This window comes from Thermobia domestica, chromosome 12 (genome assembly GCF_964235325.1).
Source record: "Thermobia domestica chromosome 12, izTheDome1.hap1.1, whole genome shotgun sequence".
Classification (NCBI taxonomy): Eukaryota; Metazoa; Arthropoda; class Insecta; order Zygentoma; family Lepismatidae; genus Thermobia; species Thermobia domestica.
Window position 1 is genome coordinate 197,648,814 of NC_137465.1, and position 16,272 is coordinate 197,665,085.

At 37.1% G+C, this 16,272-nt stretch overlaps 1 protein-coding gene across 1 annotated transcript in view; it reads left to right on the forward strand.

Moving 5' to 3' along the window:
- LOC145666926 (protein RRP5 homolog) overlaps positions 1 to 16,272 on the forward strand; it is a 78,194-nt gene that overhangs the window by 31,367 nt on the left and 30,555 nt on the right. Inside the window, exons 8-12 of the mRNA XM_081734527.1 lie at positions 1,721 to 2,151; positions 4,628 to 4,832; positions 7,153 to 7,332; positions 13,604 to 14,143; positions 14,707 to 14,853. Of these exons, the coding sequence (XP_081590653.1) occupies positions 1,721 to 2,151; positions 4,628 to 4,832; positions 7,153 to 7,332; positions 13,604 to 14,143; positions 14,707 to 14,853 (1,503 nt within the window). The remainder of the gene's footprint in view (positions 1 to 1,720; positions 2,152 to 4,627; positions 4,833 to 7,152; positions 7,333 to 13,603; positions 14,144 to 14,706; positions 14,854 to 16,272) is intronic.

Consider the following 16,272-nt stretch of genomic DNA (forward strand, 5'->3'; position numbering starts at 1 on the left):
CGTAGGTTCGAATATTCGTCTTAGCATTATATTCTCAAATACTTTGTCTTCGTTTTTCTCTCGAAGTAAGCAACCGGCTTTTTCAACCATATAGAACAACAGACATAATTATCGTTCTAAATATTTTAAGCATCAAGTTCTTCAACAGAATTCGGGATGTCAAAAGGGTTTGAGGTTAATAATAACTCAAATTGTCTGCTTTCAGTTGACATTATTTCTGGGTAGATATGGTTTTGGCCTGTTAATGTTGATCCTAGATATTTGAAAGAGTGTACTTTGTCGAAAAACCAACGAGAAGGGATTTTTTTTTTTTTTTTTTTTTTAAATATAAATCATGAACAGTATAAAGAAAGTTAAGGTTAGTACTTTTTGAACTTATTTATAGGATAGCTCGTTATAGCTCATATTAACAATGAATTTTGATTTGTTCATTTCTGATGCGTTGAATGGCAAATTTAGTATCAGGTTGAGCTTTTCTCCTTTTCTCTTTCTTTCTTTCTCTCTTGCGGAATTACTATTGTTTGACTATTCTCTCAGAATTCATTTGTTTCTTGTCATCTCTATTAGCTTACATAATGTGAGATACAGAGATCTATATACAACGAAGCATTTTTTCTTTTAAATTCTCGTTATATAACTTTTTCATTTTTAATGATTGGTTGAAATTGAGCGTCCCTTTTAGCACCGAGGCTTAAAATTTTAGGTAGAATTCGAATAACCATGATGCATTCAATGCTCTTCCACCAGAATTGAATCCGAACCATATGCACAATAGGTGCGCGATCTTGCCACTTGATCAGGGGTTAGAGCTCCCATTTTTGATCTAGGATTAAAAAGTGTGAGTATAAATGATATTAAATAAACCTTGTAGCCCATCTATCACGGAACGAAAAAAATGTTCAGTACAAAAGTTATGTATTTCCCTTTCGGATAATCCGAATCTGCAATAAAGAATGGGGGTACATATTTAAGATTTCAAAGTTGAACCTCCTCCCTCCCTCGGGAGTAGGGCAAGGAGTCGACTTAGTATCATTGGATGTCCCCCTTTGAGGTAAGACCTTTTGTTACAACTTTTTTTTTTTTTTTTTTTTAGTCCGATTTGTTGTGTTCCAGATATTTCCAAAAACAGCTTTAAATTTCTCATTTTTCAGCTGTTAGTAACCCATTTTGAATTTTGTCGATTACAGCGCCATCTATCACGGAACGAAAAAATGTTTAATACAAAGGTTACGTACTTTTTCCCCGTAGAATCCGAATCTACTATAAAAAATGGGAGTTCCTATTTAAGAGAGTTGACCTCCTGCTGCCCCCAGAGGGGAGGGGAGGGCGACAAATGATACCATAGCACGGGACAGCAAATTGTCTAGGGCCGGCCTTGGTCATATCTTTTAGTGGAACGAAGATTTTCCTTAAAACTTTTCCCCTGAGGATGAGAAGATTTTTCATTTCTTGCTTTGTAACACATCAATTTGCACACTTGTGCAGCACTACCAGTTGGATTTGTACAACATTAATTCTTCGAATTTTCTGGATAGACTGCGTAACTTGGAAAGTTGATTGAGATAGTATTAACATATGCTTAATAAGAGGACAGAAGTATTGTAATCCGTAGAACATTCCGATTAATAAAAAGCAGCTCTCACTTGAAAAAAAAAAAAGAAAAAAAAAGTTTGATAAACACTATGTTACAATAACTTTTTTTTCTTTTTGTTTTCTAAAGGAAGTTCCAAATGGGCTCAAGGTGGCATTTCTAGAATATAACGCCTTCGTTCATGAGAACCAGCTTCCATTACAAGAGGGAAATTCTAGCTATGAAGTCGGAGGTATATATCCAGCACGAATGTTGTACATACTTCCTTTGTTTAAAACTGTCTACATGACGATGTTGGAGGATGCTTGTAACGTTCAGCTGAAAAATCCGTTCCAGTTGTATCCAATAGGAGCAAGAGTAAGAAAAGCAAAAGTATACAGCGTTAATAAAAATGGTCTTATTCTAAGATTGGACCAGAAGAATAAAGGATTTGTGGGTCGCAAATGGCTTCAGAAGCAAGATGATGATCTTAAGAAACACTATCCGATAGGGTCCAGACGGGAATGTCGGATAACGGGATTTTCCTATTTGGATGACGCTTACCTATGTTCAATGCTCACGTAAGTAAATAAAAGGTATTCGTGTGATTGTTTTAAGCACATACTCTTAACAATACAGACTATAATATAAATGGACTGCTTAGCTTTTAAGATTGAAAGGACTCATTGACAGAATGTAAAGAGGGAAGCAAGGAAAAAAATCACTGGTGAGAATGAGCGAGAGTGAGTGAGTTGTGTGTAAATTAAATCTTTCAGTTTACGTCCCACGATTATACCCTTTAAGCAAAGGGAGACGATGACTAAGGCAAGTGAAATGAAATCTTTCAGTTTACGTTCCACGACTATGCCGGCTAGGCTAAAGGAGACTGTGATAATGAGAAATGAATGCAATGGTGGAACGAATAAAGTGGTAGGAAACGGGGAACCTCGAGGAAACCCACGCACAGTCTTTGTCCACCACGAAGTCTACTTGACACGAGCTGGGATCGTATCAGGGATCCCACGCATCAGAGGTGAACGCTCCACTACTGAGCCATTACGGACCCTCGATTAAGTAAAGTGAATGATAATGGAAGAGTTGGTGGAATGAGAGTGGGAGGAAACGGGAGTTCCCCGAGAAAACTCCGAACATGGTATTGTCCACCGATGGGCATATTACTCGTTATGAATGTTTTGATTAAAGAAAATGTAACCAGATCAATGTTGGTTTCAAGAGAAAAAGGAAAATATTTGCAAGGGGAGGAACATGGCCGTCAGAAAGTTACTATATAGTGGACAAATTATCTTGATCTCGTAACTTTTAAACCATTTGATTAAAAATCACTGAAATTTGTACGTGCAGAAGAGATATTGTGTGACATTTTCTCCAATACCACCATTTTAACAATGATACCAACCCAACATAGAGCTGTATTATATATATTAAGAAAGGAGGAATCAACCGATTTAAACTTAATTTTACACATCAGGTCCTCTGTATGTGCGAATTCAGTAACACACAAAGAGTGAAAAAGTGAGTGACTGGATCGGAGCTCGAACCCGGGATCTCTGGTATTCCGTGCGATGCGTTAACCACTATGCCACCCAGCCCGCTTTCCAGAACAGTTATACACTGTCGCACTCCTCATTTCGGTGCTCTCCACTCAGACCACATGGCTTGTACCACAGCCTAACTGCTGTGCTTGGACAATCCAGTTTCCATATATTGAGAACACCTTTTGACGGTTGTAATTACATATATATTAATGAAAAGAGGATACAACCGTAGAAGTGTATATAAAAATCTGAGGAAAAGCGTTAAAATTTGGATAATTTGGGACCGAAAGTTCACTTTTACCAAACGACTTTGAAAACTCAATCAGGAAAATCTCATATATAGTTCGAATTTTCTTTCTTTGTGCGCTTTAAAAACTGTGCCTTTTAGTGTAATAACAACCACTAACTTTTATGTGATCTGGGAATCTAAATGGTATAATTAACCCATTGATGTACGAGAGACATATTTGTTCTTTTTGCGGATTTTTTTTTTTTTTTTAATCTCGAAGTTTAGCACTCATGAAAATAGGAATTCTCATGTTATATATGTATGCACAAATGTATGTTTCCAAATACTTATTTCGTTGTGTACAGTGTACAGTATGCAGCAAAAAACCTGTAACATGAGCATGTAAGCTTATTGTGAAACGACGAAGTCTTTTGCTCCAAAATAAGTGTGCAGGGGAGGATGCTGAGGTTTCTTCTGGCGTGATTCGTACCACTTAGACGTTCTGTTGATTCCCTGCGCGGTTAGGCGTAGTTTCACAATAAAGTTACCTGCTCATGTTGCAGGTTTTTTGCTGCGGACTGTATCTGAAAGGGTTAATTTTCTGGCATGATTTCGGCAGTTAGTTCTGTTGACATCGACTGCCAGAGAAAATGAAGAGCTTTAGCTTCACAAACATATTTTATGTGTTAATTTTAAAAAACTTGAAAAAATTAAGAAAAGTTAACCTAAAATAAGCAAGCACTTGTAGTTATTAATGATGATCATTTACTAAAATTAGCTTAAAATTTGGTGGCAGTAATTATATTTAAATGAAAAACAATCTTGGATGAAATTAGTTACATATACTATTTACAATTTTCAGTATTTCACTTCATTTCAGATCCTTTCTTCTTCTCTTACCTATAGACAAATTCCTTCAAAACCTTACAAATAAAAAAATAATAATAAATAAATAAATAAATAAAATAAAAAAAAATAAAAGAAAAAAATGTTACCTGTAGAATTTTAAAGTATTTTAAATTTAAATTTTTGAATGAGGCTGTTTATACCCCAATTCTTATCGAAGTTCCCATCTCTAAATTGAACGTTTTGTGTTTTGTCCCAATGTAATATAACACGATCGAAGACATTTCTTTCTACTAATAGTGAAAGGTAGTGGTTCTTATTCGTAATAAAATGTGCCACCTTTATCTTTGTTAAAGTATGTTTCATTATTTAATTAATTAATTATTTATTTTTTTATCTTTTAATTTTTTTAATAACCAATCGCAGAATTGATTTGACGGAAACCATTTATTCTTATGACGATGTGAAACCTGGTATGACAGTGCAGTGCAGGGTAATTCAAATGCAAAAATCGGGTCTTCTTGTGAGTGTTGGTAGAATAATTGGGCTTATAAATAATCTTCACTTGTCAGACGAGCTACCGAAGAATCAAGAGAACGAATACAAAGAAGGGGACATTTTAAATGCTCAGGTAAGAGTAGACCAGAATTTGAAAATTTTTTTCACTTGTAAGTGTAATGGTTGTGATTTATAGGCAGTGTGAGGGTCGCTAAAATGATAAGTAAAGGAAGTCGGAAGTAGTAAATACTTATATTGGTTCCGGCTATATTTTATTCGTATTATTATTATTATTATTAAGTATTCTGCCTGTTGGCAGGTCCTGTGACTAATGAGGCTTTTTTTTTCTTCTTCATTTTCAGTTTCAGCCTGGTTTCTCGATTTTCCGCTTCCTCATTTAACTCCCAATATTATCTTCTATTTTTTTAAATCGTGGATCACTTGTGTTCTTCTTCCTATTCCTCGCTTTCCTTCCATTCTTTTCTCTGACGGTAGGAAGAAGACAATTTCTTCCCAAGACTGTCAAATTCAGTAAACCTTTCTACGAAGGGTGGTGGCTAGAAGCGTCCTCTTCTCTCCTATCCGTTTTAAAACATCTTGGTTTATTACTCTCTCTGTCCATTTTATATTCTACATATTCCTCCAACACCCCATTTCGAAGCTCTCTAAATATTTCTTCTCTAACTTCCGTAATGTCCAACTCTCTGAAGCATAAAATCCAATACTTCATATATAGCACTTGACCAATTTCTTCCTTAGTCCAATATTAAGGCTGCTAGTTAAGGGTGATCTTTCCTCAGTGAATGTTTCTTTCGCTATGGCAATTCTTGACCTGATCTCTTTGGTGCAGAATGCCTCTCGTCAAAATACTTCCCAGATATTTGAAATGATCAACCTCTTCAAGTTCTCTTTGTTCTACTCTGACCCGTAAGGGCGTATTTCCACTGGATATTTTCATGACATTTGATTTCTATTCCATATAGATTCAACTATTTTATCAATCATCTTCTGTAGTCTTCCTTTGGTTCTAGTTTTACCTGTATATGGATATAAAATATGACATGCGTAAAAAATATCCAACCATGATCTACGAAAATATATTGAAAGTGGACCATTTGTCTTGACACGCCCTTGTAATTTTTAAACTAATGGATGGAAAACGCTGAAGTTTTGTTGGATGAGGTACTTATCTGAGCAGTTTTTCGAAATAAAGGCTTTTGAAAAAAAAAATCAAATTTTCAATCCCTTATAACTTTGTTCGTATTCATTCGAAATCCATCATATTACGACCATATAACTATGCTATGAAGCCTTGTTTCCGCACTGTCAAACTAAATACTACAACACACTGATCAAGGCTATGTGATAAAAATATATAAAACACAAACACGTTTCTATCAGGCCTTCTTTCCTCTGAACTTATCCATCAACAATTCAGTCAAACGGTAAACCTTTTCCAATTACATCATTATTATGTTATGAAAGGGTTCCTCTTGTTTCTATTTGGTTTGATTTTCAGTTTAGAGTCTTTTTCAGTAGCAAGGCTATATGAGACCTATAGCTTAGTATGGAATCCGAACCACATGAGTTTCTGCCAGGAATCGAACTCGAGTCTCCCATATCAAAGACGTGTACGGTAATCACTTAGCCACGAGGGAGTTCTTGTCTTGTTTCGAGAATTATGTATTTATTCAAATTCTTTTCTCTTATTTTACTCTTGAAGTTTATTCCGTTGAATAAATTTTAAGGTTAGTATAAGTACGAGGCGCGTTTAGAAACTAACCTCCGATTGGTCACTGTGCGTGAAATAGTTTTTGCAGCGCTATCATCTTTGCACAGCGTGGTAGAGTGGAGGTTGTCTGATCACTAGTTTCACTTTTGTAGCGTCTCAAAATGTGTGCTGCAATAGAAAACCCTTCCAAGTGTTAGATACGAGCTATTATACGTTTTCTTACGGCAAAAAAATATTCGAGAGCAGCTATTCATGGGGAACTATGTGCCATGTATGAAGTAAGTGTGATGAGTGAAGGAGTTTTCATGAATGGGTTCATTCATTTAAAAGAACTCGTTCAGAAAATTGATGGAAAGGTTTGTGAAAATCAACGTTTTACAATCTCGGAGCTTTCCGATGAATTTCCACAAATTTATAGGACTGTGTTACATGACGTAGTGACACTGAGGTTAGGCTACAGGAAGTAGGCAGAGGCGGGAGATTGTTATGCTGATGGAATTTCTAAGCTAGAGCAAAGATATGATAAGCGCTGGAATGTTTATGGAAACTGTGTTAAAAAAATAAAGCAAAGGCGTAGTTTTCAGATATACATAATATATCTTTCTTATTTATTAATACTTTGGTGTTTCTTTTTTAACCAATCGGAGGTTACTTTCCGAATGGCCCTCGTAGTATTCCGAGAACATACAATATTGTTCTAACAGTTATATTCTTTTTACAGGTGCTGCAAGTTAATCCCGAAGAGAAGAAGCTGTTACTGACGCTTAAACCATCACTACTTAATTCTCAGTTACCAAAACTGAAATGTTTTGAAGATGCAGCAGATGGTATGGTAACTGATGGAACTGTTGTGGAAGTGACAGTCGACAAACTGTTGCTTACATTCTACGGAAACGTGAAGGTATTGGACCAAGAATTTTTTCCCGCCGATTTTCCTATTACATGAATAGCAGGGTGTAAAATGCATATTGATAATGCAATTAATGGTTTAAAAAATTACTGCTGGACAGGGAAGAGGGGTTCCAACTCCAATTTCTTGCTTACAGGACAAATGTACTACCATTTGACTTATCACTGATTACGATAGTAATTTGCATTACTATTTTCCCTGACTTTTAGTAGATGGGTTTTGACATTTCGTAGTAGTAGTAATTATTTTTTTTTTAAAAAAAAGAAAAAAATAATTAAATTATTACACTTGATTTTCAATTGTTTGAAACTTATTCAATAGTCAGAGTAAATCCACAAATGCTGTAATACACTATTTAAGTAATAGGTAACAAATGGAAATGACTTACTTACTTACTTACTTCTCTCAACTGATTGTATTCGTGTTTGATGCTTATAATTGCTGCAAAAGAAAACGACTACACTGCACTCGTTTTCACTGTTTTATTGCGCTTATTTGAGGAGAACCATGCCGATCGATTGTCTTGGATGCAAAACGCGAAAACGAAAGGACTCTAGTAAGTTTTAGGGGCCGCGGTGGCTCAGTGGTAGAGCGTTCACCTCTGGTGCTTGGGGTCCCGGGTTCGATCCCAGCCCCAGCCAAGTGAACTTTGTGGTAGACAAACACCGCGTGCGTGGGTTTTCTCGGGGTTCTCCCGTTTCCTCCCACTTTCTTCATTCCACCATTTCATTCATTACTCACCATCACCGTCTCCTTTAGCCTAACCGGCATAACCGTGGGACGTAAAACTCAAAGATTTCATTTTTTTTCTAGTAAGTTTTATTCGGCGTCACTATTTAGTGATTCGATTTAGTATCTGAATGAAGTGTGAGCAAATGCAAACACACGGCAAAAGCTGCTCAATCCAATCGCTTCAGAAAAAAAGCGAAGTATGTGAGCCTTACTACAAGCAGCTGAAAAGAATATTAAAGGAAGGCGCTGAAACGATGGGAAAACTTCCCGACCCTTCCTTCTTCCGTCGTGGGAAAACTTCGCACCGTCAGTGTACTTTCGGCTGCCGAAAACCAAAATCACTCGTTTCAGTCACGGGCTAATTGCGACACATGTTGATAATGGATTATATGCTATGTGCGACATTTAATAGCAGAATATGTGCAACACAGTGAGTACTACGGGAGCGTTTTCGGAAATGGTCCAGTTCCAGCACCAGTGTTATTAACAGCTGAAATCAGATGCTTGCTTCTCGCTGTTTGATAAGGAGGAACCAGATGGTGACTGGATTTCGGATGATATATTCAGCAAATGGGTGGGCTATTATAAGGATCAGATTCGGAAGATTTGCTCATTCACATCCAATTGTAAGCCCGTGCAAGTTGCTGTGTTCTTGGTTAGATTGTGCACCTACTTGTCGTACCATCAGATTGGTTCAGTGTTCGGCATCTCGAAGTTCACTGTTGGCGATTATGTTACGGCAACTGAAGGGATTTGCTTCTTAGACTAGTTCCAGAACTTTTGAATCAGCACAATAGAGAAACTTTGGCCAGTCACTATACTCCACTTGCGAAGGCGTTTTACAAAATGGGCGATAATGCTGCGGCAATGTGCTGGGACGCAATGTATAGAGTGATCCAGAAGTCTGCGAACTTCGCTGAAGAAAAGGAGCTCTGAAGCGGGCAAAATAAGTTGCCCCTTACTAATGTCATAGTCGGTGTTTGCCCAGATGGATTCGTTGCTTTTGTCTTTGGCTCTTACAATGCGCATTACGTATAACGATGCTGCGATTCTCTCGGATTGCTTGATTCGATTTCAGAAAGCACTGAGCAAATTAGAGGAAGGGGATATCCACGTCTGCGATAGGGGTTTTAGGGACTTAGTCGCACAGCTCAAAGAGATGGGTTCCATGTGAAAATCCCTGCATCTTTAAATGGCAAACAATTAGCGACAGAGGCTGCCAACTCGAATCGTTTCGTAACGGAGATCAGATGGGTGATTGAGCAGGCTTTTTGCCGTTTAAAGAAAAAATTCCGACTTTTTGCCATTGCTGCACACAACAGCACGCTTGACTGTGATTTTGAAGTGATTCAGATTGGGTTTGGTCTTCTAAATCTCCTTCACCAACCCATTTTGAGCGATCGAAATTGTCTAGATATTGCCAACATGATGCTCGATCGTTTCGGTGATAAAAATATTCTGATGACACTTGTCAAGAATCTCAGTTTGACGCAGAGGCGTGTGGTGTTCAAATCAATCGAGGACAGTAGTGAGCTATTCGAAACCCAATTCACGCAATTGTCATTGGAAGAGCTGTATGAAATAACTTTGGAGCCATTCCCATTGCGCAACGCTTTGGGTTACTACGCCCAGCGCACAGCAGCCCATAAAGGTGTTTTCTTTATCGACCAATCTGAAAGACCAGCAGGCGCCGGGCTTGGTGTTCAGATTGATCTTACCGACTTCGACGTTCGTAGCCCATTCTGGTTAAGATAAAAATGAAGTTGAGATATCACAATCGAACCGAGCACTACATATTAATGCTGACGGACAAGGCGAAGGCAGGTAGAGCGGTAATAATTGCATATTACTGTATGTGCGAGTCTCGAGCACGTAGAGTAGGATGTTGTTCACCCGTGGCCATAATTATTTGGTACTTCTCCTACGGCTACAACCATGAGTTTGTTGTGTCCGATCATTGATTGTCCGTTTCTCTTTGCATTAAAAATGCTTCCGATGATGAGGATGTTTCTGATTGAGTTTCATAAACCTCGATGCTGGCACCATCTCGTAGCATCCCACACCTTTGGAACGCGATATCTGTGGAACGGTGCATCTGACCACTCTGGTTCCTTCACAGGCATGTTCTACGCATCGGAAGGTATCGATTGCAATCACGTTCGGGTAAATTCATGCGGAAATGAAATTGGGCTAAACTTGGCTGCACTCTTTCAGTATTAACAGGAAATCTTATTTATTTTATTTTTTGTTAAAAAGGTATAAAATTTATTTTGCTAGTAAATAGCCAAATTTGACTTAAACGTAGCATCGAGAAGCCTAAATCTGCCGCTGCCTTATTTACACCGTTATGGGTGAGAACATACGCAACACATTCTAACACATTCTGAAGATACAAACCTGAAAAAATTTAAGAAAGAAAGAAAGAAAACCGATCATTCGACAAGGAAAATACATGGAAATCAGTGGACTCAATAAATTTTGTAATTCAAATGAATTGCTTATGGAGATAAACATTCAGTGCCAAAAATATTTTAGTAAAAGATTTAATTTCATAGTGTTAGCAATAACTGTTCTGAAAATGTAGTAATTTCCTAACTAACTTACTTCTTACTTACACACACACACACACACACACACACACACACACACATATATATATATATATATATATATATATATATATATATATATATATATATATAAAGATTTTGAAGTTGCTAAAATTCGAGAGGAAGAACTTTTAAAACGCTACTCACAGGCTTCATATTTTTAAAAATCTTGACGCTATGTAATAGTAAAGGAAGAAGAAATTCTCTAAATAATGATGTTAAACTAACGCCACATCCAAAATAGCCGTTTCTGGGTTTAATTTTGTAAACTGAACTCTATGAAGCTCAGAATGAAATGTTTCCCGAACGGAGAACAATATGTAAGAAAGAAAAAAAAAAAAAAAAGAAAAAAAAGAAAAAAATCATCTGTTTCTTGGTTTATGGTATGGTTTTTTCTTCCCCACCAAATTGAATTTAGGCAAGTAGTGGACAAATATATCAAGATGTGTAATATCCGACAGTTGGTATCTCCCTTTTTCCACTTCAGTTGATGTATCAAGTAACCTTCGTCAGTAACGTATCTATGTATACATAGATTAGCATCAATTGATGCTCAATTGTTACAATGCTCGCTGGCATGGGCTAATTGTAGTTTATCGGCCTTTCTCAGAATGTGGGTATCCTCAAAAAGTGATGTTAAATATGCACTAAGTACATACATTATCACGTCCTCTAGATCTAATTGCCCTATCTTAGAGACTACAAGAAATGACTGGGAGAGCAAGCCAGGATCAGTGCTTTTCCCCTGAGCAACTGTGACTCCAGATGGACTACTCAGGATTTGTACTTTGTTGGTCCTCTTAAACGGGAAGGAAAATACATTTTGTCCAATCATACTGTGTACAACGCTCCTCCTCACTGAATCGTACTCATGTACTCATTGATGTCTTCCTTTACCACAGTACCAGTGACAATATTTCTCAGCGAGGATTCACTAGAGAAAGGGTGAACATGACGACATCTTTTCGTATATTTTTGAAACGTCTAAAGTACTTCTTTCAGTCCATGAGACGCTGGACTCTTCGTTGCTCACTAGTGGTGTAAAAGAGCCCATGAAAGCCATGCATGGCAATATTGTAATCAGACATTGTGGGGGCTGACGTAGTCCAAACGCTCGGCTGATGTTCGTCGTCTTGCTTCCATGAGTTAAACCGCCCAAGGCTTTAAGTAACCTCATAGATTTGTTCATTGACGAGGTCGTTACCTAGACCAGCCCAAAACTGATTTGTTCGTCGGGTACCAAATAACCCATTTTGAAATATCGTGTAGACCTCGGGGTTATTGTTCTGCAATTCACACATTTCTTAAAGGTACAGTTATTCTGATCTCAGATAATTGTATTGTCCTGCTGCTGCAAATATCGGCAATATATTGTAAATCGCATGTAAATGATCAATCCAAAAGCCAGTGCGACCTGTTCTTATGAGAGCTCCTCCATGGCTAAGCGGTTAGCGTACGCGCCTTTGGCGTGGGAGACCCGGGTTTGATTCCCGGCGGGAGCTCATGTGGTTCGGATTCCACGTTAATCAGTAGGTCCACGTCTCATATAGCCTCGGTGCTGAACGGGACGTTAAACTCAAACTCAACTCAACTCAGCTGTTCTTATGAGCGTTCGTGCAGTATCTATCATTTTCTTATATGCTATCCACAACTTGCTCGTTTTACATTGAGCAGTAACTTCAGTTTTCTTCTTTTCAAAGCCATGAGATTGGCTAAATTAGTACTAATAAATTTATTGACTATTAAAAGAACAAATTTGTTAGACAAATAATTATTTTTCGATTAAAAATAATAAACTTAAAGGTATTTTTTTTTAGATTTTCTAGATTAGTGGCGGCCATCTTAGAAAAGCCACTTCCAGTTTCTATTCTTGGTAGACATTTTTTTCTATCAATCATTGCACCTGGTAGAGACAAAAAACGTTATATTTGATGGAAACAATAATTGTTCTAGGATTAAAAATAAGAAAGTATAGGATTTTTTAATGATTTTTGAGGTTATCTGCGGCCATTTTGAAGAAAAGCTAGTTCCGATTGCCAGATTTTGGTAAACTTTTTTCCTGTCAATCAGTGCAGCAGTAGAAACGAAAATCGTTCACAGACCTTTCGTTGGAATTTGTTTTAGGTTAACGTTTCTTTTTCTCTGAATTGACCCGAATATAATGAATTTGTCTCCTTTTGTCCCGTAGAAACGGAATTTTCTGAAAGGCTGGTGCATATGTCCACTTATTTTTAATAAAGGATATACCAAACTTCATCTTCGTAAATTGGGTTGAGTTGATTTTGAGTTTATTGTCCCGTTCAGCAGCGAGGCTATAGGAGACATGGACCTACTGATTAACGTGGAATCCGAACCACATGATCTCCCACTGGGAATCGAAGCCGGGTCTCCCACGCCAAAGGCGCGTACACTAACCACCTTCGTAAATTGAAGGGCTCGTGAGGTTACTCTAATGTTAGCGTGCACCTTAACCTCTACCCCCCAGGATACGCATTTTAATCGAAGTGACATGATAAAGAAAGATTGGAGGTAATTACTAACCATATTCAAAAAAATCTTAAGCGTTCAGCTGTTTCTTAGCGATCACAAACCAGATCACTTCCAATTTTATTTACATAGGTTCTCTTTGAATTTAAATTGACATACTTGCGATGATTTCTTTTTAGATATGTAACTGTAAGTTTACTTTCCAGTTTCAATTATGCGTTTCTTTCAGTAACTAAGGCTATATAAAGTGTGAATCTGCAACTGATCATAGAAAGTGTGAATCTGCATTCGTACCGGGATCGAATCCTGCTCCACCGAAGGCAACCATTTACCCATGAGGGACGAAAAGTATAATTTTGCTTGCTATCAAAGTGCATTATTTTCACTTATTTTTACTCAGATGTGTCTCCTTTATTGTGTTATTTTAATTGCAGGGTGTTCTATATTTGGACCGGAATGGACTATCAGGTGCAGAGAAGTTGTTCTATCCTGGCCAAGTATTGAGATGCAGAGTGTTTTCTTGTGTACCTCACAAACAAAAATTAATACTTAATATTGATCCTGAAGTTCGTGAACAGTTAATACCTGAATATCAAAGATTGGATATTGGTAGAGAATACGAAGTGGAAATAACGGAAGTGACTTCCAGCAGTTTAAGTGTAAAAGTGTGTGAAAGTGATATTGAAGGATCAATCCCAGCACGGTTATTGACTGATCATCCTTTCCTAAGCCCTTTTTTGACTGACACTTACCATGTCGGGGAAAAATTACATAATGTATGTTGCTTTGTTATTACTCCTACTCCACTCTTCACAACACGATCTTCTGTTAAAAATTTCTTTCGTGGGGATTACAGATCTAGTGGCACTAGTGAGGAAGATAGGATTGTGCCAGGCCTAATAGAAGCATGCAGACCACCGGAAGGAGTGATGCTGAAAATTCCAGGATGGAAATCAGTTTTTGTCCATAAAGAAGTAAGTTTTTACGTATAAGTTGTGGTATTTGCTTTATTTATACATATTTTGTTTTTCTTTTCAACTCAACCCACTCAAGAATTACATTAAATAATATTTTCAGTAAATTCAAGAAAGATCCATAACAAAAATGTATGTAAAATGTTCTTTTTACATACATCCCACTTACGATGTTCTTGAAATGACGTTGACTTTCTCAGACATTCTGCACCTTAACTAAGTGGCCATAGTAAAAGATCTTAATAGTCGATTTAAAAAAACACATATCTCATTCTGGTTTGAGATGGACTTGAACTGGTTCTCAAAATTTTGAGGTAATTATTGAACATAGCCCCACAAAAATTGATTATTTAATCTTGTTGGAAATTTCATTTATCAATAACAGTAAATAACTGTAAAACTATTTTAAGGTTTATTCGTTCGTTGGATGGGTGACATCATTTATCTGTGTGCATTTGTATTTTAATTATTATAACTATCTGGATTTCAAACTAAGTTACTGTAACTAGTTTGTGAGACTATAGTTTTTTTTTCTTTTTTTTTTTTTCGTTTCTTTCTTAAAGCGCTTGTGTGATTTTGAAGTAAAGGATATTGCAGAACTTAAATTGAAAACTTACGATGTGCTAATGGCGAGAATAACATTACAAGATAAACCTGGAAAATATCACGTGACCACGAAACTGTCAAAATGTTGGGATTTGAACCTTCAGGTAAGTCATATGCTGTTGTGTTTCCTTTAATAAACCAATAGTGAGTTAATTCTTTAGTGAAATGAGTATTGAGTTTACAGATTATATATATATTAGTATTTTAACTAGGTAATAGCAAAGCGAGTAATACATCACCAGTACCTTACGCCAAGACATCTTTAAATATTTTTTTCAATAATGCTTATATTTGATGTATTTTAAACAAGTAGGTATGAGAAATGGAGAAATCATTTTTACAACTAGAAAAATTACAATATCCTACGCAAATATTACAAAATAGTTGATTGATATTCCATTATATTTTTAAATCTAAAGTTAACCTTAAAAGTGTATCTTTTGGTTAATTCTGTCTACGTAAATAAGTTCCCTCTTAATTCACTGAGAAATCATAAACTGATTAGGAAAGTTAGTACGACAAAAGTAGACATGTAGCTGAAATAAAATAACTTAGCTCCATGTGATAGTGAAGAAACAAAGAAAGAAAAAAAAAGAAAGAAAGCTAGAGAAAAAGATGACTAGAAGAAAATAAGTAGAGGCATGATGTATATACGAGGGTTGGTTCAAAAGACATTGCAACTAGATTTTTTGCTTGCAGACATGTGAGCAGATCACAAACTGCTATATGTCGCATAGAAGCATAGTGTGTATTCACAACAACAAATGGCTCTGTGATTCCTAATAGTAGCACAGAGAGCGCTGTGAAATCAGTTGTGTGCCAAGCGTCGTGTGAGATGGAAATAATCCATGTTAAGTGGAGCGTGTACATCAAGATAGCCGTTCTCTGAGGGAGAAATGGGAGAGAATGCCACAATGAATTGGTGGAAGCCCTTGGGAATCATGCCCTTCCATACCGTACAGTAGCATGGTGGGTTAGAAAGTTTCAGTAAAGACGTATAGCAACCAGTAATCAGCAACGCTCGGGACGACCTTGTCAGTGTGCGGACCGACGTGGCACGTGTCATCATCGAGCAGCTCCTGGAAAAAGATAGATGATGGACGCTACTGGAGTTAGAGAGGGCAAGTGGCATTGAGAAACACACCACAAGAGGACGTTGCAAATGATGTGCGACAACAGATGACCCGATTCACACATGGTGTGGAAAATGGTGTTGCAGATGGTATTCAGTACCTCCCACATCATTCGTGGCGTGTGATGAACGTTATAGGGGACTACTTTGAGGGTTTGTCATGTCAGATGTAGAACAGATGTGTGTGCTGTGCTATACTTAGTTAAATACTGTGATTCGTATTTTGCACCATGAAAGCAGTATTATCCTATACACGACTGTAAGAAATGTGTAAAGTGCAATGTTCGCTTATTATTCCGTGTTCACACATATAGTTCCCACCTCACCCTTTCATATGTATATGTCTCATTTTCCAACCTGGCTGTTATCTGCAAGAAACAAAATAGTTGCA